The sequence below is a fragment of the Diplodia corticola genome (assembly GCF_001883845.1).
Source record: "Diplodia corticola strain CBS 112549 chromosome Unknown scaffold95, whole genome shotgun sequence".
NCBI classification, from domain to species: domain Eukaryota; kingdom Fungi; phylum Ascomycota; class Dothideomycetes; order Botryosphaeriales; family Botryosphaeriaceae; genus Diplodia; species Diplodia corticola.
In genome coordinates, this window is record NW_017971574.1 from 1 (window position 1) to 25,569 (window position 25,569).

General features: G+C 57.5%; 9 protein-coding genes across 9 annotated transcripts; 3 read left to right on the forward strand and 6 right to left on the reverse strand.

Annotated features, from left to right (window-relative positions):
• Positions 1-5,489: 5,489 nt before the first annotated feature.
• On the reverse strand, positions 5,490-8,435 carry BKCO1_950001 (wd domain-containing protein; the record flags this gene model as incomplete). Its single annotated transcript, XM_020279992.1, has 2 exons — positions 5,490-8,361; positions 8,419-8,435. The coding sequence occupies 2 exons, from the start codon at positions 8,433-8,435 to the stop codon at positions 5,490-5,492; spliced, it is 2,889 nt and encodes a 962-aa protein (XP_020125320.1).
• Positions 8,436-8,640: 205 nt separating this feature from the next.
• Positions 8,641-9,922, forward strand: BKCO1_950002 (arp2 3 complex 34 kda subunit; the record flags this gene model as incomplete). Its single annotated transcript, XM_020280003.1, has 6 exons — positions 8,641-8,702; positions 8,795-9,036; positions 9,103-9,389; positions 9,454-9,589; positions 9,640-9,789; positions 9,843-9,922. The coding sequence occupies 6 exons, from the start codon at positions 8,641-8,643 to the stop codon at positions 9,920-9,922; spliced, it is 957 nt and encodes a 318-aa protein (XP_020125321.1).
• Positions 9,923-10,383: 461 nt separating this feature from the next.
• On the reverse strand, positions 10,384-10,933 carry BKCO1_950003 (chitin deacetylase; the record flags this gene model as incomplete). The annotated part of the gene is made up of 2 exons (XM_020280008.1): positions 10,384-10,591; positions 10,719-10,933. 2 exons carry the CDS (start codon positions 10,931-10,933, stop codon positions 10,384-10,386), a joined length of 423 nt encoding a protein of 140 aa, XP_020125322.1.
• A 1,347-nt stretch (positions 10,934-12,280) lies between these two features.
• Positions 12,281-13,009, reverse strand: BKCO1_950004 (uncharacterized protein; the record flags this gene model as incomplete). Its single annotated transcript, XM_020280009.1, has 1 exon — positions 12,281-13,009. One exon carries the CDS (start codon positions 13,007-13,009, stop codon positions 12,281-12,283), a length of 729 nt encoding a protein of 242 aa, XP_020125323.1.
• A 684-nt stretch (positions 13,010-13,693) lies between these two features.
• Positions 13,694-17,484, reverse strand: BKCO1_950005 (carbamoyl-phosphate synthase arginine-specific large chain; the record flags this gene model as incomplete). The annotated part of the gene is made up of 4 exons (XM_020280010.1): positions 13,694-13,807; positions 13,872-15,251; positions 15,326-17,007; positions 17,148-17,484. 4 exons carry the CDS (start codon positions 17,482-17,484, stop codon positions 13,694-13,696), a joined length of 3,513 nt encoding a protein of 1,170 aa, XP_020125324.1.
• Positions 17,485-18,713: 1,229 nt separating this feature from the next.
• On the reverse strand, positions 18,714-19,621 carry BKCO1_950006 (nuclease domain protein; the record flags this gene model as incomplete). The annotated part of the gene is made up of 2 exons (XM_020280011.1): positions 18,714-19,193; positions 19,244-19,621. 2 exons carry the CDS (start codon positions 19,619-19,621, stop codon positions 18,714-18,716), a joined length of 858 nt encoding a protein of 285 aa, XP_020125325.1.
• A 644-nt stretch (positions 19,622-20,265) lies between these two features.
• Positions 20,266-21,510, forward strand: BKCO1_950007 (methyltransferase nsun3; the record flags this gene model as incomplete). Its single annotated transcript, XM_020280012.1, has 1 exon — positions 20,266-21,510. One exon carries the CDS (start codon positions 20,266-20,268, stop codon positions 21,508-21,510), a length of 1,245 nt encoding a protein of 414 aa, XP_020125326.1.
• A 134-nt stretch (positions 21,511-21,644) lies between these two features.
• BKCO1_950008 (alcohol dehydrogenase) lies at positions 21,645-22,034 on the reverse strand (the record flags this gene model as incomplete). The annotated part of the gene is made up of 2 exons (XM_020280013.1): positions 21,645-21,822; positions 21,880-22,034. 2 exons carry the CDS (start codon positions 22,032-22,034, stop codon positions 21,645-21,647), a joined length of 333 nt encoding a protein of 110 aa, XP_020125327.1.
• Positions 22,035-22,864: 830 nt separating this feature from the next.
• Positions 22,865-25,157, forward strand: BKCO1_950009 (fungal specific transcription factor domain-containing protein; the record flags this gene model as incomplete). Its single annotated transcript, XM_020280014.1, has 5 exons — positions 22,865-22,968; positions 23,032-23,139; positions 23,199-23,859; positions 23,915-24,433; positions 24,486-25,157. The coding sequence occupies 5 exons, from the start codon at positions 22,865-22,867 to the stop codon at positions 25,155-25,157; spliced, it is 2,064 nt and encodes a 687-aa protein (XP_020125328.1).
• Positions 25,158-25,569: the final 412 nt, after the last annotated feature.

Genomic DNA, 25,569 nt, shown 5'->3' on the forward strand with positions numbered 1-25,569 from the left:
CAGCCGCGCCGGCCTGGCTGTCTCGCGGAATGGCGTCTTAGAGTTATTCGCTAGCTACGCTGCGCCGTGGCTCCGCCCACGCCTCGCAATTCGCGGGCGACAGCAGCGCCGTCGATCGGCCCTCAGGCGCCGCCATCCCTGTGGACCCTGCAGGCGGACGCTCAGGGCTCGCGCTCCATGCAAGTGCACCCACGCTCACGCTCATGCTCACGCCCACGCCCACGCCCACACGCACGCCGACTCCGACGCCTACGCCGCAACGACGCGGAGCCGGTGAGCCAGTCGCCGGCGGCGCCGCCCAGACGCACGCTGCCCGCCGTCGGCTGCCCGTCTCGCGTCGGCGTGCGCAGCACCTCGCCCCGGCAGGAACTGCTCTCGCATCTCGCATCTCGCTCATGCGCACGGCACGACGAGCTCCCGGCGGCGTGCAAGGCTGGCGGCGATCCGGCAGCAGCGCGCCCGACGCTGGCAGCCGAGTCATGGCTGGCGGCCAGCGCATGCAAATTCGCGCTGCACTGGCGTGATGGCAAACCCAGTCCCGTTGGCCACCGGCGAGTCAGGCACGCATCCACCGCGCCTTGACGCCCTTCCCACCGCCATCCGCAGGCAGGTCAAGCGGCAAAAGTGGGGGCGGCGGCGAGCTCAAACGGCCCTGACACTCGGCCAGCGGATGGCTTTGGGTGGGCTTCCTGCCTGGCACCGTGGCACCGGCCCACGACAGCTCTAGCAGCGCAGCCTTCCCCGCCGGCCAGCGGGCTGCCAGACTGCTAGCGCGCGGCCGCCCGCTCCACCAAGTACCGTGTGCTCACCGCGCCGCTCCCGCGCGCTGGCGGACTGTGGGCTCGCTGCTGCTGGCACCTTGGCTGCCTGTTCGGCTATCGAGCACGCAGCCTCTCAGCCCAGCAACAATGCAATGCGTGGGCGCGCAGCCCTGCGGGATCATCTCCCGCACGCAGCCCGAAGCGGCAGGATGGTCCTCCTTTTCCGGCAGCCGCAGCAGCAGCAGTTGGCGTGGTTCGCGCGTGATTGCTGCCAGCCGGCCCGTTTTGCTCTCACTGACGAGTCGCAGAACCGGCAACCGGGGTCTGCGCGGCTCCATCGCAGTTAACGCCTCGACTTAAGCTTTATCAGATTCTCTTACTCGATTGGACTGCCTTCACGTGGCGCCCGCAGCCCACAGCCCGCCGCCCACAGCCCCAGAGCGTGAAACAGCACGCTACGCCCAAAGCCAACCAGCTCGGAGATGGTCATTTCCACCCAGCTTCGGTCCTACCTACCACCCCCAGGCTTCCCGCCCGGGCCACCCGTCGCCTTGTTCTGGAAATGCTGCTAGCCTGAACCGCCGCTGGACGGCGGGCTAGGATCCAAGTCCTCCAAATCTCTTTGCGCGTGCGACACACAACACCACAGCGCTGCGTGTCATGGCGCCCTGCCCCTGGCGGAGCTCCTTCCGCTCTCGTCGGCGCAGCGGGTGCCAAGGGGTTGGACGCCTGGGGAGCCTCCAACGGGGACCATCACATGAATCCAGCCCACCATCCCGAATGCTCCCGCTGCCGTCTTTCGAGTGCCGAACAGGTCAAAAAATCCCTCGACGCTTGCGAGCGCAATAATTCCTGCCTGCCCGTATCCATGTAGCACGCCTGGGCCGGCAGCAGGACGCAGGAGATGGCACCAGCGCGCCCAACTCGGCTTTGTTGGAGAGCGCGCCAATATCCATCCACGAGTGGGGTACCATGCTGCTGGCCCTTTTCCTTCAGCCTCTGGTTCCGGCAGGGCCACAGGGCCACAGGGCCACAGGGCCACAGGGCCACCGCCTCCCCTGCGAAGGATGGCAGATGCGGGGAGCATGCAGCATCAGAACCGCCTCACCGGTGAGACCTCAGCTATTGGGCCTTGGCCGAGAACCTCCAATACAATGCCGGTGCTTGGTGCAGCAGTGGGGCTCTCTTTCTCAATAGGTGCTCGGACGCGTCCTCACCGAATACCTACAGGATTTGAATTTTATCCCAGTCGGCTTTTGCATGCCATCGTATCCCTATTCGACACCCTTACGCCTTGCCACCAGCTAGGTACTTCTGCGAAGCACCAACAGCTGCCATGCCAAGCTTCTGCAGCCCACTGCGCCTGCTCCGACTCCCGGTGGCCATTGACACGACCGGACAGGGGTACACATTCCTACTTGGGCAACCCACCTATCTTATCTAGGAACTGGGCGGTGCGTCAGTATTGCTTTTACCACGCCCATTACTTCTTTGGCACACTAGCGACCAAAGCGACCTCTCGTCCCTCTGTCCCCGTACTACATTCCCGCAGCACCGGATCCTGGTAAGCAGCCGTGCGCGCGAGGCGCTGCCGCGTCTGCATCGCTAGTCTGATGACTTCCACGATCTGCTCCAGGTTGTTGCGCCTCTTGCTCTTGCGCCCCCGATGATTGGCCGTTAAGGGGCGCGAGAGCTTTCATTGTGGCTTGAACGCCAAGAGCTTTGGGTCAGAGTCAAGCAGCTACCCGTTTCTTTTTGGAAAGCATCGGCAAGAGCACGCTGCTCCTTGCGAGGTGCAGGTACCTGTTGATCACTGTCACTACTGTGTGACGGAAAGTGCGTAATGGAGACCCTGGACCGACGGGACCTGCTGCAAATCCACAGACGATCGAGGGCGAAAGGAGAAACAATCTACAGATACGCGCCGTTGCCGAGAAGGTAAACGGGACGTCTAATCCGACCTACATGACTTCGAGTTGCCACACTGCCGTGGCGGCTTCTTTCTCCCCATTGGGGCGGCCGCCGTTGAGCCTATTTGCTGAGCGTCGACGTCGAACCAAAGTTTCGGAAGAAAGCATTGTGCTGCAAGGGTATTGCCTGGCGCTGCCGCCGAGAAGACGCCCATGCGGGCAGTTCGCGACGCAGACGATTATTTGGAATGCCAACAAGGGAAGAAGAGCTTGTTGCGTCGGGGTCTATTGCGGTAGGAGCAGGGGCATAAGATCCGCGTGTTATTGTTTCATCTTCCCTTGACGAGATGATGAGCATACAGCCTCAACCACCTCCGGTTGACGCGTCGCCCTCCCTTCCCGCTTCGACAGCGCCACGCCGAAGAGCACCAGATGCTCAGCCCAGATCTTAGCGCAGTGGGGACCGCTGAGCTAAGGCAAGCCACAACTGGGCGCTAAGAGCCGGGGTTTTAATTTTCTTGATTACTCTTCGACTGCGTCCCTGGACTCTACTCCCCCGAACACCAGTCTATACCGCATGCGAAATAGTCTCTAGACCATCTCAGAGGAGAGTGGAGAGGGTAATCAACTCCCCCATGTGCTAGCATCAAGCTAAGCCTGTCACCTTTTTCTCTCCAGGATCTTACATTGACTCGAGCCACATGCTGGCGTCTTCGGCGATGCCCCTCCCCCCTTCCCCTCAGGCTTCCAGACCAGATCCTTCAGACGCCGAGGAGAAATAAAAAAAATTTAGAGACTGGCAGGCAGGGATGTGGCGTCCCAGCCGGTCAGTTAGTGGAAGCCAAGCGAGTGGAAACCTAATTGCGCCATTGAATAATGTCCATTCGACCGCACGGATGCTGCACTTTCCTCCCACTCCCGAGTTTCAGGACGCCGACGATCGCGAGCAATCACCAGCATGGGGCTGCTATGTCATGCGGAGTTTGTTATTATTATTTTTTTCCTTGCTGCCATGGATTTTGAGGCAGCAGCATTGCTACGCGAGGTTGCTGGATGCACGACGAATCACCGACTGCGCCACTTGAGAAGTTGGGGACGTGATTGTGATGAGCGGATACGATCATGCATGTTCCGTGGCAGTGATCAAAACCGTCATTTCATCTCTCGATCCTGTGATGTTGACCCGGTTTTCCAACACCAGCATGAGACTTCACATGCCCGGGAAATGGTATACGATGATGTGAAGTGGGGACGTACCTCTCCCACAATTCTACCTTGTTGCTGAGGACCTGTCTCTCGCTCTGAGTAATGGGCCCTTTGAAGCAACACTGGGCAAGCACACTTCTGGAAATGACACTCAACGAGTTCAGCGAGCATCAGGCAAAAGATGAGTCAAGAACCTGTGCCTGATGCATCCGAGAAAAACTTACGAGCTTGAATGACCGTTACGATTACGCTGTGAGACACCCTCATCGACTGACTTGTCTTTTGAATGAACACTGAGTACAGTTGTCTTTGAAGCGGCCAAAGGCTCGAAGCTCATCTTTTCTAATACGAGCACGTTCCATTTCGCGCCTGGTTTCGAGGACTTGAAAACAACATGAGTGGCTTGCCTGTCTTCATCACTTGCCGATGTCCATCGAACTACGTGTGCCTTCAACTGGAAAACCATACCAAGCCCGTCTTCACGAGTCCAAATACAGACAGGATAACAGAGGTGCGAGAATTCGCCGCTGCTCAAGCCCTATTGCTCAAATCTCAGGCCGTCAGCAGACATGCAATTCCACAATCTTGACAATCGCTCCTCAGGCATACCGCGACGAGATACTGGGAGGGGCATGAAGCAGTCATTCCATGCCAGAGTATGCAAGAGACATGCTGAAAGCCATCTATGGGGCTTGTGAGTATCTCAGACGTGGCTGACGAAAGGTTTCACACTCCTGTATTCAACGAAAGCCATTTTGATTTCCTACGCGCTTGGATGAAGCAAGCCGCTGGCCATAAATACAGCGCATGTACAGGGACGCGCTCGTTGACACAGTATGCGATCTTCCACAGAACTCACGGTAAACATAGCAACTGACTGGGTCCGGGTGTAGCTAACCACTAGCATCCTAAGTGCCTTTTCTCACTTGCACGCCTGTCACTTTCTACCTCCCTTATTTCTCCGGCATTAGGCTATCAAGCTGATCCTTCATACTTTCAAATTTTATTTCAAGATGCTCGGAAGCATCACTTCCTACTAGTGCAGAACAGCAGCAACGACAATATGTTTGGAGGCGGCATTTGCTCACTATACCGGGAAAGTTGCGTACGGGCTTGTCATGACTGCGACGGCGAAGTCAGTATAGCGAAACAGGAATGGCCAGCAATCGGCGAGAAGCTTCCGGAGACTTTCGATGTATAACGAGGAAGTATGTTATATACTTCTAGCGTGTCACTTCGCGATGGTTTATCCCTCCACATGTGCAGCTGACACCTTAGCATTCGCGATTTAGCGCTTCCAGCGAGCGACTGAGCTTGATGGGAATTTCTCACCTATGAGGGTTTTTTTTTTCTATTATATAATCCTACTGATGAAGCAGGGTCAGAAAAAGAAGAGTCACCGTCTAGGTTGTATGAACATAGCTCAACAGTAAAGCGGAGCAAACCGAGCTACGAAGATTCAAACGATAATATATTTGCCAACCAATAAGATACCTCGAAATACGCCCACCACTTTTTTGACCCCGTTCTAAACAATCCGTCCCATCCGAATACACACACGACACATGACACGACGCTTGCCGTCGCTCACCTCCAGCCTGCACACAAGCTACTACGCCACATCCACAAACGCCCTCTTCTTCTTCCCCTTCGCCCCCTTCTCGACCGCCTCCTCGACATCCTCGACCCTCACAACCTTCCCGCTCTCCGCCCTCGCGCCAACGAACCGCAACGCCGCAGCATTGAAGCCCATCATGTCCTTCAACCCCCCCAACGTCTCCCTCAAATCCTCCCGCATGCCCTCCAGCGCAGTCTTCAGCTCCCTGCTCGCCACAATCTGCCGCTGGTGGGTCCTCAGCATGAAGAACAGCACGCGGCAGACGAGCGGCACGCTCCAGCGGCGCTGGATCCAGAGGCGGACGAAGGCGAAGAGGCCGGGCACGGCGCTGAAGGGCAGGACGAGCAGGGCGTCGTGCAGCTGGGCGGCGGGGATCTTGGCGACGGTGTTGAGGACGTGGCGCTCGGCGGAGATGCCGCCGAGGGCCATGAAGAGGGGGTCGCGCTGCGGGGGCGCCATGGCGGCGGCCGGGTTCGCCGCCTTTTGCGCGCGCCACGCGGCCACGACGGCCAGGTCGGCGAGGCCGAGCTCGAGGGCTTCCATGATGCGCTCGCCGGCCGTGAGGGTGGCGATGGTCTGCTTGGTTGCGGCGCCGACTTCGTCGTTGTCGTTGTCGGCGTTGTCGCCGTCGAGGTTGGCGGCCAGGGTCGATTCGTAGAGTTCCTCGAGCTCGCGCTCGCGCTCTTCTTCCAGGAAGATGGGCTCGTCGCTTTGGTTCCAGATGCGCATGCTCTTGTCGTGAGAGGCCGTGACGACGAAGTCACCGGTCCGGCTGACGGCCATGGCCCAGATCTCGCCGTGATGGCCTTCGAGCTTTTGAATCTGCTCGAACTTGTCGCCATCCCAGGTCTTAAGTGTCCGGTCCTTACTGGCGCTGAAGAAGTGATGGTTCTCTTCCCTCGAGACCGGGTGAGGGATGAACGAGACCTGCATGATGCTGTCGGTGTGCGCAAAGAAAGCCTTGTGGCAGTCTCCGAAGTCGAGACCCCAGAGGCGCACATTCTTGTCCGCACTGCAGGTGGCGATGAGCTTGCTATCAGACGAAATGGACATACTCAGGACTGGGAGCTTGTGGCCGTAAAGGTTCAGGAAAAGCTTGAGAGAGTCGACGAAGAAAACTTTCACCGTATTGTCGAGAGTAGCCACGGCGAGCAGGCGGGAATCCGGGGAGAAGCGCAAGCTTAAAATGTCGTCGTTGACCTTCAGTGTCCGGGCATGGACCAGCTTGAGCTTTGGTGTCGTCCGCTTCGTTCCTGGGATCTCCTCTTGCACGATCTCGAAATTCCAAAACTTTGCTGTCTTGTCTGCGCTGCCGCTCACCACGGATTTGCCATCGGGGGGCAAATCTAAACTCCATATTGCGCCCTCGTGTGCTTGCACAGTATCGACGAGCTGCGATGATGCGATATCGAAAAGCTCGATCTCTCCACTCTTGGTACCCACCACGACAATCTTATCGCCCGGCAAGAAGGCGCAGCAAAGCGCATAGCCGCACTCCAGCGTTCGTAGGCACTGCTTCGTCCGGATGTTCCAGATCTTGAGACTTCCATTCGAAGCAGATGCCAGCATGCGATCGTCGGAGCTCAGAGCGAGAGAGCGCACGTCAGCCCGGTGTCCTGGCAGCTCAACGGAGAAGGATCGCGAGTACTCCGGAGGCTCTTCCTTGGAGGCCTTCTTCACGCGTTCCTTGGCCGGTACGCTGTAATCCTCCAGCAAGTTATTTGTAGTGGACACAATCAGCTGCAATGCCTTCGTTGTCCCCCGCGCCCAGTCCACGGCTCTGACCTTGCCTCCAGTGCGGACGATGACATATGGAACGAAGATGTCCCCCACACTTGCGGCGGCGATATCGTCGTCGTCGGCATCGGCCATGTCCACGTCGGCGCCCTTCTCCTTCAACTCCTTGAGCTTTTCCTTTCTTCTCCTCTTCTTCCTGGCCAAGCTCTTCTGTACCTCCTCGTCTGACCGGATGCGCCACAGCTCCACGGCCTTTTCCGAGCCGTGTATCGCGATGTAGTCCGACTTGGGATGGAAGCTGATGCCGATTGTCCTGTCCTTGCCAGAGCGGTATAATGTGCCCCTCTCCGATATGAATTCTGCCTCTGCAGCATCTCCGACTTGTGTCGCAAGCGTTCGCAAGCCTTCCAGATCTATGGTCCACACCTTGATTTCTCCGTCATTGCCAGCGGTGATGCAGCCATTGCCATCGGGAGACAGGCCAAGCGACCAACACTCGCCATTGGTTTGAGCGACGTGTGTTTCGATACAGTGCTGCGATTTGACATCCCAGATTTTGATCAGGGCATCCTTGCCGGTCGACAGAAGGAAAACTGGACCGTCGTCGCTGACAGCAGGCGTCTCATCCTCCTCGCCACCAGCGCCAGTTCCGACGTGCAGGAACCTCAGACCAGTGATCTGGTCCTTGTGGCCGCGCAGCTTGAACAGGCCGACTTCAGCGACCAGATCCCACACGATGATGTCTGTATCCTTGGAACCGCTGGCGAGGCGCACACCGGAGTCGTCGAAAATCAGAGTGGTGATGGCGGACTTGTGGCCATTGAAGCTGATGATCAGGGACGAGGAGCGCGAGTCCCACACGCGGATGCTGCCGTCTGCGTGGCCGACGGCGAAGACATCGGGGTCGGTTTTGCTCTGAGCGATCTGGGTGACCTCGGCGGAGCAGGAGCTGTCGCGCCAGGAGCTGAGCAGCTCGCCCTTCTTCACGTCCCAGCACAGCACCTCCTCGTTCGCAGCCGTGTATGCATGGCCGGCGCCGGTGGTGCGGGCTGCGGCGGCCTCGGGGGCCCAGACGACATTCGAGGTCGCAGAATTCACGACGCCGAAGGTCTGCGAGTGCTCATACTTGCTAGTCGGGTCAGCTGGGCAGCGGCGACAAGCACGGGGCGGGGCGGGAGCAACTTACACGTAGGACTTGACCATGGTGCGCGATTGGTCGTGGTCTGCACTGCGGCGCAACTTTTTTGGCGGGCGACGACTTTTTGGAGGCGGCGATCAGGCCCAAGCCCCACGTTCTTGGCGCGCGTAGGGCGGGCCACGGCCTGACTGCTCCACCACCGCCAACGACCTCACCCCCCGGAGCTCGCACCCCTCCACCCCCGAACCTGCCCCAGCCCGGCCGCCCATCATGTTGCTCCTCGACTACCAGAACGTCCTCATCGAGTCGCTGCTCAATGACCGCTTCTCCGGGTACGCCCGCCCCGCCCTTCCCACCGCCCCGACCCCCCGGGAGCGCCCCCGCGCCGTTGCCGCTGCTTAGCTTGAGTACTGACAGCCCGCAGCCAAGCCCCCGTCTCCATCGACCAGATCGTCTCGGACTTTGACGGCGTGACCTTCCACATCTCCACCCCCGAGGCCAAGACCAAGATTGTCATCTCCATTGCTGTGCGCTGCTTCCAGGAGCTGCTCAAGTACGGAGCACAGGAGGTGCTGGAGCGCGAGTATGGCCCGTACATCGTCGCCCCGGAGTCCGGCTACGACTTCTCCATCCAGGTTGACCTCGAGGACCTGCCTGCCGAGCAAGGTACCGCAAACACCGCTGGGCCGTGTCAATTGGGAGAGTGCGTGTCGCTGATTGCTGCCTGAACAGAGGCCCGCGATGACCTGGTCCGCCGCATCTCGCTGCTGAAGCGCAACGCCATGGCTGCTCCCTTCGAGCAGGCCTTCGACGAGTTCGCCGCCCTGCAGGAGGAGGCTTCCAAGTACACCTCCGAGTCGGCCCCGCAGGGCTTGGCTGAGGGCGGTGCCGTCCGCGCCATCCACTACCGCGAGGAGGAGGCTATCTACATCAAGGCGAGCCACGACAGAGTCACGGTCATTTTCAGCACCGTTTTCAGGGAAGAGACGGACCGCATCTTCGGCAAGGTTTTCCTTCAGGTATGCGAAGCTGGCCGTACTTTTGGTTTGCGGGAGCATGCGGTGACTGAGGTTACGTGACTAGGAATTCGTCGACGCGAGAAGGCGCGCTATCCAGAACGCCCCCCAGGTCCTGTTCAGGAACGACGCCCCGCTTGAGCTTCAGGGAATGCCTGAGGTTGCTCAGGCTCAGAAGGGCGAGGTTGGCTACATTACCTTCGGTATGATGTCATCGTTGGAGGTTTCCCGTGCGGCATGCTAATCTTCCCAGTCCTTTTCCCGAGGCACTTGACTCCTCAGCGCCGTTATGAGGTCATCTCTCACATCCAGACCTTCCGTGACTACTTCCACTACCACATCAAGGCTTCCAAGGCCTACATTCACTCCAGGATGCGGAGACGTACCGCCGACTTCCTCCAAGGTATGCTCGAGACAGGACTCTTCGGTGCCCTCACATCTACTGAACATTCGCAGTTCTGCGCAGAGCCAGGCCCGAGACGGAGGAGAAGGAGAGGAAGACTGCTAGCGGCCGTACCTTCAAAGTCAACTTCTAAGCGACATCATCACACAGACCGAAGGACCACGAGATATCACTCAGCAGCCTGGACTGCTGCATCAAGAACCAAGCTGGCCAAAGCGCCTGTGCGCTATGATCCAAATGACTCCTCACCACTATCCCGAGAGGAAGTAGAGCTGGACCAAATAATAGGTGTTCATTGTATAAGACGAGTGGAGCGACGAAAGCGGACGACAATAGATGCAAACTCCCAAAAAGTTCTCTCAAACTCTCATCTGTGGCACCGAACAGTAAAACGTTTCGCTCTTAAAAACCGTTGAGAGGACTGACCCTTAGAAAAACCCTGACCTGACTCCCTAGCTGTTTCCAATATATCCTTGCGAGAGGAGAAGACAACGCCGGAAGATGAGTGGAATAGATATATCAAGAAGGAAAAAAAAAGACCCGACGACATGCACACTCTTTCTCCTTCTTTTCCCCCTGCCTCAAAATCAACTCTCAACCACTCCATCCCATCCCTCCCACACCATACTTGGTCCTATCGCCCAAGCCTCGCCTCTCGTACTCCTCCCGCCTCCTCGCTTTCTCCTCAGCCCGCTCGGGACTGTCAGGCTCCCCACGACCCACCTTGGCCTTCACTCGGTCGAAAGCCGAGCCCAGTTTTGATTTTTGGGCCGAGGTGTTGTCGGCGCTGGCGCGGGCGGAACTTAAACGGGATTACGTGGTTAGCAATTTTTCCACGGCCAAAACACGGTTGATGTGTGACAGGCCGAGGCGATAAGGTAGGTGCTTTTTGATTTTTTTTTTCTTTCTTTCGGTGGTCTTCTCCTTACCCTTGAGGATCGCCGCTCCTGTTGCTGTTTTCGCTCTTCTCGGTGTATTCGGGTAGGGTCGAGACGGTGTCGGTGGATTGCCGGCTGGTGGTGAGGAATATGTTCGAGGCGGCTTCTTTGGCCTTTGTGGTGGCGCCGGGCGACTGGGACGATCGGATGTTTTTGTCGTCGGTGTTGGTCGGTGGTGGTGAGGTATTGCTGTGGGAAGTAGCCATGGTGTGGTCGTGGTCGTGGTCCTCGTGCTGGTGATCGTGCTGGTGCTCTTCGTGGTGATCGAGGGGGTTGGAGGAGAGAGAAAGGCCGTAGGAGAGGTCGCAGAACGCCAGGTTGGGCGGCTTGGGGGGGGATTGTTTTGAATGGAGTTCGGCAACGGATCGAGAGCGTGTGCTGAGGATCAGGATTGAACAGCAAGGACGAAGTGAAATATAAACCATACGCAGTCTCCTACTACTGAGAGATAGAGGGACCGTGTGTCCTCAGGCACCCGTGGTGATGAAAAAAAGCACCAAGCCCTATGCAAGCCCCTCAAATCCTTCTACCGGGATCAGTCCAACCGCCTCGTTCATCCATCCATCCACATCCTGGAGACGACACTTATCGTCGTGGAGTCATCCACCCGCTCTCCAACCAGAGACCAAGGGAACACCACCTTACCGTTCAAGGCCTTCCCCCGCCCTGACGTGGTTGCCTGCGCCCGGGCGCTGTGTCATCATTTACCTTGCTCGTGGCTAATTCCCGCGATGCGTGATGGCGCAACGTCGTTCCTTCCCGAGCGAGGCGCGAAGGCGCGAGGCGCAAGGCAGCAGCATTCTTGACGTGCGCAAGCAAACTTGCACGAGCCATGACTTACACCAAAAATAAAAAGGGTCACCGGTTCTTTATCATGAGCGGCCTGGCGTACAGCTGCTCGGAGCAAAAAAGCGCCCCGAATGCTTTCGATCAAAGAGGAAAGAGCAATAAGTACGTACACCAACGTACCTACCTACGCATCCCGCGCGCAGCGGGGCGCGGCGGGGCGCGGCCGGCAACACATAAACGGTCTTGATTCGAGGGAAAGAAAGAAACCTGGAGTGCTCCACGTTCCCCTCACGCAGTCTCCACATATCCATCATCTCTAATTTCCGACACACGTTCATTCCAGGTGAAAACAACAAATGGTGGTGGCAGTGCTCTCTAGCAAGGTCATGGGGTTTTGTTTTTTGCCAAATGTACGGGCCAATCAAAACGCAGCAAAGGGCGATAAGTAGGTAGGGTCACGGGTGGTGGTTGGCCCCGCGGCCGTTCCCGTCCCGTTTGACGCAACGCACGGGACATGGGTATGTATGTACAACTCTAGGCAGCCTGATTTCGCAAGCTCTTAGAGGCTGTTGTTTGGGGGAGGGAGGGGGGGGTTTTCCCATACTCCACGTAAATAGTGGTGGCTGACTGGCTGCACCTACCTGAATCTTTGGTATCTTGTGCGATGTTACATTCATCCTACGCCTTGTCGGATTTGTTCATCCTCCTTAATTTTCCGCCAGAAAAAAAAAGAAGAAAAAAAAGTGGCTGGTCAGGCAGCAGACTTATGCGTACAGCTCCTTCGCGCAGCCGATGGCTAGCGTGGATCTTTTTTTTTTGCTCATGCATGGGTAGTTGAAGCCATCGTCCGGACGAGAATGTCGAATTAACGATGACACAGTCCAGAGTGGAATCACGATGGAATGGGTCTCAAGTGGAGAAAAGCATGAATGAAGCATAAACTCCCGGAAAGGGATCCTGCGTACGCCTGGGGTGTCCCTGGCCTTCTGATCCTTGGTGGGATCCGGGGACAGCCCGGCCTGGATCAGGAGGGTGGTGCTGAGATGCACACCGTTCGACGTCCTTGCCCCGTTCTGCCGGAGCCAGGCCCGGAAGGCCGACGCGGACTCGAAGAGCGCCTCAGGGCGGCCGGACACAGCGATCCTTTGATGGTGGAACGCACCATCCGGCATCGCGAAAGGCCCAAAGAAATCGTTGAGACTGGAAGTCTCGTCGAAATCTTCTCCGCTGGTGGGAGTGGATGGAACGGCCGACTTTCCTCTGGGAATTGGATCCGTGGGATCGAAAATGGTAGTAGGGCCCTTGTGGCCCGTCTTCCTGAACTTGGTAACCGCCGCCTTGTACGGCTGAACCCGGGGATGAGTATCGGATTCTTGGTCAGGGGGGATGGCCTGGTGCCCGGCGCGATATCTCGCGAACTGAGCCTGTTGTTCCTTGGTCGCTAACATGTTCCCGTCCCATCTTTCGTAATCCAGTTGAAAGGGGTGGTCCATGAGGCTGATCCGATTAATAATTCTACATACACGTCCGGACGATGGCTTCAACTACCTACGTATTTTTTTTTCTTCTCTAAGAACGAGCTAAGGCATAGTTACGCCATGTTCTGTTATTCTTCGCGCTAGCCATCGGCTGCGAGAGGGGGATGTATGCGTAGGTGGTTGCAATGATGAGAGACAAGGGAGCGATTAACTTGATCACCCACCTCCTATCGCGCGTCTGTCAGACCGACTAGAAACTTGCCTTCCTCACAGTGGGTTACTGAGGGAATTTGCCTACGGTGATCCTTTGTGTGGGCAGTTGAAGCAGACATCCGGACGTAGATGTGAGCATTAAACTGTACAAATGCATCCAGACACAGGCTTCAGCTACCCACGAATGATTCACTTAGGTGGGGTGGTTTTTTTTCGTAATTTTGTAACGTGATCCAAGTTCTATTGCCCAACATCAGAGCATTTGAAGCGACCATAAAACTCTCGCGTCGCCCTTTGTTGTGTCCATATCTACATTTTGCCTCCTCCCTCCCAGCCGTCCTTAACATGTAAAAGAATCCAAGGACATACGCTACAGCCGTACGCCCGCATATAACGCAATAATACAAATGTCACATGAAAAAGAACCACCGGGACTTTTCCAGTTCAGGTCACCCTTTCAAATGGACGAACACATCGGCCAGTACTTTACAGCCTCGAGGGCTTGTTGCCGAGGAAGTCGCTCCACTTCCTGACTTCGCTCGGGATGCCCTCCTGGCGAGGAAGCTTCTCGCTGCAGCACTGAGCAAACAGCTGGGCAGTCTACAGAGTACAAAGTTAGCTGTGGTTCTGGTCCGAGGATGATTAAAGCTTTGGTTTTACTGACCTTAGGCTCCATGAAAAGCGGGACACCGAAGTCGACCGCATTCCTGCGCATGACGTAGTCCTCGTCCACCAGGCTGCTCGCCCTAACCTTGGCCAGGTTGAAGACTCCGCGAATGTCGTACTTCTTGAAGACGTCACGGAGGGCACGCTTGTCCTCCTTCGGGAACTCGATGACCTCGACCGAGACACCCTCAGCCTTGGAGTTCTTCTCAAGGTGATTCTTGACCTCGTTGTTTGCTGCGTACAGCTTGTAGCCAAGCGGGGCGAGGTAGTCGACGATCTTGGAGAGCTCGGGCTTGCTAACGTCACCGCCGAAGAGGAGACCCTCACCAGGCTCGGGAACGCGGAAGTTCATCATGGACTGAACCGAAGTCCAGTAGGCCTCGACCAGGTTCTTACCGAAACAAGCCATCTCACCAGTGCTGGCCATCTCGACACCGAGGTAGGGATCAGCGCCGGCAAGACGGGTCCACGAGAACTGAGGCACCTTGGTAGCGACGTAGTCACGCTTCTCAGCCATGAGATCAACCGGCTCAGGGACATCGGTGTCAAGGAGAGCCTTGCCAGCGACGTCGATGAAGTTGGTACCGAGGACCTTGCTGACGAAGGGGAACGAACGAGAAGCACGGAGGTTGCACTCAATGACCTTGAGCGAAGCCTCGCCACCCTCCGGGTTATCAGCCTTGATGATCTGCATGTTGAAGGGACCGGTGATGTTCCACGCCTTGGCGACCTTGTCCGCAATCTCCCTGCAGCGATCGAGGATCGACTTCTCGAGGTTGATAGGGGGCAGAACGAGGGTAGCGTCTCCAGAGTGGACACCAGCGTTCTCAACGTGCTCACTGACAGCATGGACGAGGACAGAGCCTTTGCTGGCAACGGCGTCGACGTCAATCTCCTGAGCACCCTCGATGTACTGAGTAATGACGACTGGGTGGTCAGGAGAGACGTTGCTGGCGGCAGTGAGCTTCTCCTCGAGCTCGCCCTCGGTGCGGATGACAGTCATGGCAGCACCAGAAAGCACGTAGCTGGGACGAACGAGGACGGGGTATCCGACGTTCCGGGCGAACTGTTGAGCCTCCTCGAACGAAGTAAGCTCCTTCCACTTGGGCTGATCAACGCCAATGGAATCCAGGATCTGAGAAAACTTGTGCCTGTCCTCCGCCTTATCAATGTCGTTGGGGTCAGTGCCAAGAACGTTGGCCTTGCCAACCTCCTGCAGCTTAAGAGCAATGTTCTGCGCAAGCTGGCCGCCGACGGAGACCACAACACCGCTGGCAGTCTCGAGCTCGTAAATATCCATGACACGCTCGTAGCTAAGCTCCTCAAAGTAGAGCTTATCAGCAACGTCGAAATCTGTGGAGTAGGTCTCGGGATTCATCTGCGTGTTTGATTTAGTATGTTAGCATGTGTTGCCAAAAAAAAACAAGGGGGAAAAAAAAAGTTGGCACTTACGTTGATCATGACGGTCTTTTTGCCGAGCCTGGTCAGGCACTGGGTAGCCATGACAGCAGACCAATCGAACTCGACGGAGCTACCAATACGGTAGACACCGCTACCGAGGACAACAACACCGTGATCATCGAAGGTGACGTCATGGGAAGAGGCGTTGTAGGTCGTGTACAGATAGTTGGTGTCAGCAGGGAACTCGGCAGCAAGAGTGTCGATCTTCTTGACGAAGGGAGTGATGCCAAAGTTCTTCCTGACAGCGCGAACCTCGTCCTCGGTGCTGTTGACAGCAAGAGCAATCTGCTTATCAGAGAAACCGAGCTTCTTCGCCTTGGAAACAATCTCCTTCCTCAGACCGGAGAGACTGCCAATCTCCTTGAGGTCATTGGTGAGGTCGACGATGTTCTGCAGCTTGTACAGGAACCACTTGTCGATCTTGCTCAGCTCGTGGATCCTGTCAACGCTGTAGCCCTCGTGGAACATGGCCTGACCGACGGCGAGCCACCTCCTGTCAGTGGGGTTGGCGAGAGCGTCGTCCAGGTCCTCGAACTTGTCGCCCTGGAAACCCAGGAACTTGGGGTCGACCTGACGGCAAGCCTTCTGGAAGGACTCCTCGAAGGTCCTACCGATTGCCATGACCTCACCAACAGACTTCATGGAGCTGCCAATGTCACGCTTGACATTCTGGAACTTGCTCAGATCCCAGCGGGGCATCTTGGTGACAATGTAGTCCAGAGAAGGCTCGAAGTTGGCGGTGGTCGTCTTGGTAACAGCATTGGGGAGTTCAGGGAGAGTGTGGCCGAGACCGATCTTAGCAGCAGTGTAGGCCAGGGGGTAGCCAGTGGCCTTGGAGGCAAGAGCGGAAGAACGAGAGAGACGAGCGTTGACCTCAATGACCCTGTAGTCAAGGCCATCCGGCTGCAGAGCGTACTGCACGTTACACTCGCCAACAACGCCGAGATGACGGACAATCTTGATGGCAGCGGAGCGGAGCATGTGGTACTCCTCGTCGCTGAAAGTCTGACTGGGGGAAACGACGATACTGTCACCGGTATGGACACCAAGGGGATCGAAGTTCTCCATGTTGCAGACCGTGATGCAGTTGTCACTAGCGTCACGGACGACTTCGTACTCGGCCTCCTTCCAGCCCTTGAGCGACTTCTCGACCAGGATCTGAGGCGACAGGGTCAGGGACCTGGCAGCCAAGTTCCTGAGCTCCTCCTTGTTGTTGGCGAAACCGGAGCCGAGACCGCCTAGAGCGTAGGCAGCGCGGACAATGATGGGGTATCCGACCTTGTCGGCCGCGTCCAAAGCCTCGTCGATGGTGCCAACAGCAATCGACTCGGCAATGGGGATGTTGATCTCGCCGAGAGCCTTGGCGAAAAGGTCACGATCCTCACTGGTCTCCAGAGTCTTGATGCTAGTGCCAAGCACCTTGACGTTGTAGCGCTCCAGAACACCCATCTTGTTCAACTGGACACCCAGGTTCAGAGCAGTCTGGCCACCGAAGCTGAGGAAAATTCCATCAGGCCTCTCCTTCTCGATGACGTACGTCACATATTCGGGGGTGACGGGGAGGTAGTAGATCTCGTCTGCGAGCACGTGGGAGGTCTGGATGGTAGCAATGTTGGGGTTGATGAGGACCGACTTTACGCCGGCCTCCTTCAGGGCCTTCAGGGCCTGGGAGCCTGAAGCGATCGTGTTAGCCATTGAAGCCCAGGGCGGTAATTTGGCAGCCCGAGTGTGCGCAAAGGTAACGGCACGTCTCGAGGCATCTCGAGCCAGCCATTCGGAAGCCGGCGACAAGAGCTTGCAGGAGGCGACTTACCAGAGTAATCGAATTCTCCGGCTTGACCAATGCTGAGACCACCACTGCCGATAACCAGCACCTTCTTGACGTCCACGAGGTCCCTGGCGCCAGCTATGGCGCCACTGTTCAGGTAGGCCTGGGCGTTGGGAGCCTCGGAGCTCGAGCGGAGGGCGGCAACCCTGGAAAAGGCACGAAGCTGCTGCGTCTCGACCCTAGCCGTCTGGCTCTTCCTCAGCGAGAGGAGGGGTTGGGCGGCGCTGGCGGTGAAGCAGCGGGCAGAGACGGGAGAAGCTCCAACGCGGCATTGGCGAAGGAGGGTGGGCGCACGGCGCGCCAGCCGACCGGACATAGCCATTGGACCAGGAATTCGAGCGAGCGAGGTGAGGGCAGTCAAGCCTCTTCAAGCCTCAGCTTGGAGGTGGTCTTGAGGTGTGCGGTGGGCGGGTGGGCGTGTGTGCGAGAAAAGCTTGACACGACTCGCTCGGCGCGAAGCAAAAGCTAAGGCGCGGGAACTGGCGATAAGTGATAAGGGCGGCTGGGGCTCAGGCACGCCTTTTTGCGGCGGTGACGTTATTGAAATTGGCGCGCGCAAGGGCCTTCAGCTTGGGCGGGGAGTCAATGGCTGGGAGAAAGCGGGTTGGGCGGGGTGGAAGACGTTTCAGTTGATCGAGGCCTTCCACAGGTGGTCTGCAGCGCGGTCAGTCATCACGGCAGCTTGGGCGGCGCCATCAGGTGCGCACCAGAGATGTAGTCCTGCAGCGGCGCAGAGTCAGCTTTGATGTCCCCAACACATTTTTTTGCACGCTGCCAATGCGCCGGCGCCCGGCTCGCGCGTCTCGCAGCGCAGAGAGCGCGGGCAAGACAGCGCGGACTCGGTGCTTTTGCTGCTAGCGCCTTGGTTGGGCCATACCTGAGAGGTGAAGAGGGTCACAGCAGCACGCATTCGCGGAGATGTGGTCGTGGTCGGCTTCTGTGGGTGGGAGAGGAGGAGAGGAGGAGAGAGTGTTTCCTCGCCAGATGAGTCAAGAAATAGCTGATTACGGCTGCGATGGTGTCGGTGGGAAATAATTTTGGCTGCCCGAACATCGGACGCACTATTGAGCCCTGGGCCGCTCGCGAGCCGCTCGTGCCCCTCCCGCAGACTTTTGCTCGTCACGGCTCGTGGGGCCAATGATGGCATGCGGCACAGATCCCCAGCAAGAGCAATTGAGCAATCATCCACGCTGCCGTCTCAAGCTCACGGCCCAGCTGCGGGGTGCCGCCTGGAGCTCTGGCGCTTGTGTGCGCGTCTGCTGCTGCTACGTGCTGCTACGTGCCGCTGTTCCCCAGCTGCCCAGCCATTATTGAGGGTCTGACTCTTCGACCCGGCACAGATCGAGCGTCACTGGTTTGTGCGTGCCCGCGTGTCCACAAATTCCGATTACGTGCCTCCGTCCCGACGCCGCCGACGATCAGTTTATCATTTTCACGTTGTCATTGTGAATTGCAACCCCATCGCACCCTACTCGCAATCGCTCCCGGCCGTCGAGCGCGCGATGCCGACCACGTCTCCCAACAGAGCCAGGTACAGAACTATACAGACTATCATTTCTTGACCTGGCGCTTCTCCTTGGTATCTTTCTGTTGCGCTAGCTTTGCCTCCTCTGCTTTCATCCGATCCTTGTACTCGCGCGGGCTCTCCAGCTTCTCCTTCGGCTTGCTGAAGAAGCGTCCCAGGACCGAAGGCTGCGTCCACATCCCCACCCTCCCCTCCTTTGCCTTTGCCTCGGCATCCTTGTACTTTTGCTCCAGGTTCCCAAATTCCGAGCCTGTCTTGGCCTCATATACAGTGGCCAGCCCTGCCCTCAGCATCTCCAGACCGACGTCTCGCCTGAAAAGGCCGCGACGGACGGTGACGGATGCGACGACGCGGTCGTACTGGTCGCGACGATAAATGTGTGCACGCACGCGGCGATTGAGGATGAAGTCCTTGAGCCAGTTCTGCGCTTCTTGAGAGAAGGGTTGGGCAGGACGTCCGAAGTGCGCAAGTTCGGGAGCGTCGATGCCGGCGATGCGGATGTGGATCTGGTGCCTGGGTCAGAGCCGGTGGAGCTAGTCTTGCGCAGGCTTCATACAGTCTTCGACATCAGCTCTTTGCCGCTCGCAGGGATTTTCCTGCCCGGAAGCCATCCCCATCCCACCAATCTGCCGCCCGGGGTGTGGAAGAGGTGGAAGTTGTCCGCATCGCCGACCCTCGTCACGGTGCCAAAGAGACTGCGCTCGCGGAAGAAGCCGGGCTTGATGTGATTCACGCTCGGTATGCGGCGCAGATAGGACTTGTACACGCGGACAAAGAACAGGGTCGTCGCAGTGAGCAAGAGGGTCGGAATGACTTGGCGCGGCTCGGTGTAGTGCTGCCAGTCAATGGCGTTGAGCTTCTCGTTCCATTTGGAGACGGGCCGCTTTGGGTTCCAGTCGTCGTTTTCGTCGGAGCCCGACCCAGGCCAGCGCATGGTTGCGCTTATGGGGGGAGGTGGAGGTTGATAGACAGAGCGGAGCCAGGGTGTTGGGGCAGCCAACTAAGGCCATCTGTAGCCGAGGGCGGCGGAAACGCCGCTAACTCCGATGCCTGTCTCTGATCAATATCTGAGAGGGAGGCAGTCTTGTACATCTACCGTCCTCCGCAGCCACAACTTGCGGACTTGCTGGCACTAAGAGCAGGTTTCGCGAGCCAGGCTTGGCTACTCCAGATCATGTGAGTTGGCGTGTCGCGGCGGCCGGGTTCCGCAACACGCGTTGGAAGACATCGCGTCCTCCCACAGTTCATGGCAACCACTAGCTGCATTACGCGCGCGGACTGCATGAAACAGCACCCGGTTTGCAAGCGAGGACCCTTAACAACGGCATCATGAGCCCGCGCGAGGCTAAGGAATCGCACCACTGCAGACCACCAACGGTCGGATGTCGGCTAAGATGCCCGTTGTGGCTTAGTCTGAGCTGAGCTGTTCACCAGATGTCGGTCTGATTTGCATCGTCAATCATGCAACAGTCAACACCGCAACTCGGCCAACGCCACGGCGCTGGCCCGGGAGCCTCTGAAGTCCGTTAAAGGAGCGAGGAAATCTCCGGCCAAATCCCCCACACCTGAACCACAGACATGTCGACGAAAGCCGAGCGCAAACAACTGGACGCAACCGTAGCCGCCTTTCATGCCAACTATGCTTCTCACCAAAACTGGGGCAACGAGAGGTGGTATGGCTCTCTCTACCCGGCCCTCGCCAAACCTACGCGTTATGCCGCCCTAGTGAACCAATATGTCCCTTATTGCGAGTTCACCAAGGTCATCGCACCAGTCTCAGGCGAGGACATACGGCCAATCCAGCTCCCCAAGCTGCCATCAGACGCCGAGAAGAACGCAACAGCGCCGCAGCTCCTGCTCCTCGAGCGCGTTCCTCCGACAGCATCATCAGACGAACAAGACAGCAAACCCCCACCCAACCAAGCCGAGGTCTTCCTCTTCCCCACACCACAGCCCATCCCCACCCCGTCAAACGGCGGAAAGGCCCTCCTTTCCCACTGGAACATGGACGCCGCTTCCGCCCTTGGCGCGCACATGCTCGCCGTCCGCCCGTACGACCGCGTCCTCGATCTCTGCGCCGCCCCCGGCGGCAAATCCATCGCTTTGGCCCAGATGATCTTTCCGCACCTGCACGCCGCCTCGACTTCCACTCCCACTTCCCCAGCACCACCCGTCCAACCCGGCTGCCTGCACTCCAACGAAGTCGACGCCGGCCGCAACAAGCGCCTCGCCGCCAACCTCCGCGCCTACCTGCCGTCCACACTCTTCGCCAGAGGCGCGGTCCGCGTGCTCCGCCTGAACGGCGCCGACGGATCGGGGCACGGCAACGGCGTGGCGGCAATGAAGCTGCCGTGCGGGCCGGGCGGCTACGACCGCGTGCTGCTGGACGCGCCGTGCTCGTCGGAGCGCCACGTCATCCACGCGCGCGAGGTGGCGCGGTGGCGGCGCGGGTCCGGCAAAGCGCTGGCGAGGCTGCAGGCCGAGCTGCTGATGACGGCGCTGCGGGCGGCCAGGGTCGGCGGGCGCGTGGTGTATTCGACGTGCTCGGTCGAGACGGGGGAGAATGACGGGGTGGTGGAGAGGGTGGCCGCGGCGGTGGAGAAGGAGAGGAGGAGGTTCGGGTTGGGGTGGGGTGTGAGGTTTGAGTTGGGGAGTGTGCGGAGAAAGGATGGGGAGGAGTTGCAGAAGGAGGCGGATGAGGCGCTGGAGAGGCTGACGGAGGAGACGAAGTATGGTAGGATTGCCGTGCCTGATCATCCTGACGGTGGACAGTGGGGTCCGCTGTTTTTCTGCGTCATCACGAAGGTCGCATGGAAACCGTAAGAAAAGGTTTGCCCGCTAACATGTTAGGGTGAATGACGGATGAGAGAAGAAGCCCTGGAGATCAAAAGTAAGCATTCTACTCCCAAAACAAAAAAAAAAGGTTATGTATATAGGAAGCCCTGGCCCCCTCCGCCTCAGTCGACATTAATACACACCTTGCCGATGTGTTGGACGCTCTCCAAATACTCAAACGCCTTCACAACATCCTTTTTGGTAAATTCGAACGTCTTCTCCACGGGAACATCCACACCCGTCGCCCCCACGAACCTAACCACATCCTCCAGCATCTGCTTAGAACCAATCATGATGTCCCTCACCATTGTAAACTTACCCAAAGTCAACATATCGATATTCGGCATCTCAGACTACGGGATACTGGCCAGGAAGCCGATGACGGAGATGATTTCGCCGAAGGCGATGGCCTCCATATTCTGCTTGATTGTTCCCGCGCCGCCGTTCTCCACGATGAAGTCGACGCCGCGGCCGCCGGTGATGCGCTGCGCCTCGGCGGCCGAATCGGGCATCTTTGGTAGTTGATGACATGGTGGGCGCCATACTTGGCCTGCACGTGCGCCAGCTTCCTGTCCGAGGAGGAGGTGGTTGTCGTGGTGCCGGCGGCCTTGGTGAGGATGAGGCCGGTGATAGAGACGCCGCCTGTTCCTGATAGACGTGTCAACAGATATTTGGTTTCTTATTTTATTTTCTTTCCTCTTCTTTCCCTTTTCGCAAGCTGGGGAGAAAGACTGCCCCATAACACGATGGGACAAGAAGCAGAACTCATCCTGAAACAGCACCGTCTGCCCCCGGCTTCAACGGGATATCCCCATACAACGAATCCCACGCCGTGACGCTCATGCAAACTAAGCTTGCCCACTGCTCATAGCTCAGCCCGGTCCCCTTCGACACATTAACCACAGCCTCAGCAGGCAACCCGACTTTGCAGTGTTTGTCTCCAACTATCTCCCGAAGTTTCTTCTGAATTTCCAATTAAGCGCCAAAATCTCCGACAAACGCCTCATATTTTGAAACCATGTTTTGCGATAGTATGCCTCATTTCGATTGTCCTGTGATGGTTGATGAAGAATGTACGGATGCTGAACTTTGAGCCGCAAGAGGCCCACGCCGAACACCCATGACAGGTACACATATGATGGCATCATTGGATGACCAAGATCCTTCCGTTTTGGGTTGAGAACTAGGCCGTCGGTGAATGGGAAAGTACGCCGAGAGCAGCGCCGACGATTTTCCATGCCGAAGCTCATCAGACGGAAGGAACACTGAACCTGATCCCTCTTTGACCACCCCCTCCAACCCTTCGGTGAGCTGACATTGCGCCGGCAACCCAGCCGCACTCATGTCCGACGCCGGCGACCGACGACAAGCGCTTCGAGCAGGCTCTGCATCGCATAGGCACAGTGCCGGCATCCTGACAAACAAGCCGAGAACGAAACCAGTCGCGTGAGTGGTTTCCTAATCCGCAACGTCACGTCGCCTTCTGACTGCTGAAACAGCTGTCGCAAGTGCCATGCACGCAAGGTCAAGTGCTCGGGCGGCAAACCGTGCGTCAACTGCAGACAGCTGGAATGCCCTGACGACTGTGTCTACCCCGCTCGAGACCGCCAAGTGCGGGTGAGCCAGAAGTGAGCAGGTCTTGACCGTCTCCGGACCCTGATCTTAACCCGCGCTAGTTATATCGAGGAGCTGATGGAGGAGAACGAGCGCCTGCGCGAGTCAAACCGCCACAGCCACTCCACCACTGCCCTCCCTTCTCCCAACACAGCTACTGCCACCGAGAACGAACAGCCTGTGGATGCCTCTGAGAATGACGAGGCAGAGCGCAACCCGTTGCTTGAGGATCGCCCCTGGTTCTTTCCACTGAATACTTCCGAGATGCCCATCCACATTGGCGAGGCAGCCGACGCCGCGTTTGCAACACGCTTCCGCCAGGCCCTGTCCGACACCCCCCACAGGCATATTCCACGCACTCACTATGTGACTGATGAGGAGCTAATGGCCTTGACTGACGTCGACTGCCAATGGCCCATTGCACCGCGGGCTCGCTTCTTGGTCAAGGTCTCTCTCAATACCATCTGTCAGCGCTTCCATGCTATCCGCAAGAGCGCTCTGCTCGATGGCCTTGAAATGGCAATCCGCAACCCTACCGGCTGTGATGAGCTTTTTAAGTGCAAACTCTGGGCTATGTTTGCCTTGGGAGAGGTCTTCTCCACTCGAACAGTCTCTGCCCAAGGCTACTTCCCAGGTCTGCTTTACTTTGCCCGTGCGAGCAGGATGCTGCGCGTGTTGGGAGAGCGGCCAAGGATTGACTCGATCGAGATATTGCTCCTTCTTGTAAGGCTTGCACGACGCCTTCCACGTGCCTTTTGCTGACCTTCTTCTCCTCCAGTCATTCTACTCTCTGACCCTGAACAGGCGCCATGCTGCATACTACCTGGCAAGCTCTGCAGTGCGCCTGGGCATCGTCATGGGTTTGCACCTGAGTGTGCCAGAACACCAGCTAAGCGATAGAGGCGCAAGGGAGCATCGTCATCGCATCTGGTGGACAGCCTACGTCTGCGATCGCATGTGGGCATCAAAGCTTGGCCAGCCTGCTTCTATACAGGACGATGACATCGAAGTGGACCTGCCATCCTGCGAGGGACTGACTGGACCTGGAGCCGATGATTTCGGGGACCCCGACTACATCAATGCAAGTATCCGTTTAGCGAGGCTGGCGACTCACATCATCGCCTCAATTTATAAACGAAAGGGGCAGCATGGGGCGTTCTCTCAGAGAGTTCAGCAGGCATTACGAAACTTGAGGAGTTGGGTCGAAGAATTACCAAGTCACCTGCAACTCGACACAGACGATTCTCTGCAAGTGAAGTCACGAACTCTCGTCTACTTGCACCTTTCCTTTAACCAAGTAAGCCTTTTCATTCTGGGTCTATGTCTATTCCATTTTCTAACTGGCGAAGTTTGTCATTCTTGCCACCAGGCCCATTCTCCTTCACGTCTTCCGCACATATCGAGAATCTCTACAAATGCCAGCAAACTCCCCAACGCCACAAATTCCCGAGACAGCTCGTGCACTTGCCGAAGCCTGCATCCGCTGTGCCCGTCATTCATACCGGTTGCTCACCGAATCTTGGATTGATGGCGCCTTTGCCACTTTCGGCTATTTTGACACCCAGTATCTTTTCTCCGCTGCTACAATCCTGGCAATCTCGAGTTTCCTGAGCAGCAAAGATGCACAAAGTGACGGCGACCACTTTGAGACTGCAGCGCAGTTCCTTGGTCAGCTAATGCATAGTGGCAACTATGCGGCCAAGGAGTTCTGCCGGCATATCGATGCCATGAGGCGGGTCATGGAGGAGACGCGCGGTACCGAATCCTTCGTCGTGGACCCATTTGCGGCACAGGCTTCGGCGGCTGCGGGTGGTGCAGTCCCAAGCGAGGAAGTCCAGTGTACGTCAGGTTCGGTGGTGACGGCGGGGATGGCGCTCGCAGAGCCCTCTCTGCAAGAGTTCCTGTCCCAGGGGCCAGACATCGATCTGAGGTTCATCGACACATCCTTGTACGATGGAGGGCTGCAGAGCTTGTATTGGCCGGACTTGCGAGGCGAACATTGGATGGCGGGTGGTCCGTGAGGTAAGAATCCAGCTCTCCTCTTTTCTTCAGATCCGATCATGAAGTTCATATGCTTTCTTTTATGGGCCGGCTACTTCTCCCACTGTCCCCTCGCCCTATTCAATGACCTCTCATACACCTAGTTTTGCATGCCAAGTCCGTACTTGGCCGTCACAAGCGTAAGCACACTGCCAGTGAGCGCAAACACTGCCCTGTAAACCCGTTAGCAGATGGCCCCCACGACAGGCGTCCCGGACGGATGCGAAGGCAGAGGGGAGGGGGAAGAAGTCTGTTGATATAGAGACAGTGTGGTGGGGGAACTCGGAAATTCGCACAGCCAAATTAGAAAGATGCAACAGGAGCTGCGATAAAGGGGTATAGTGAAAGTCGATGTCAAGGTATACCTAAGGCGATGCTGTAAGAAATGGCCCG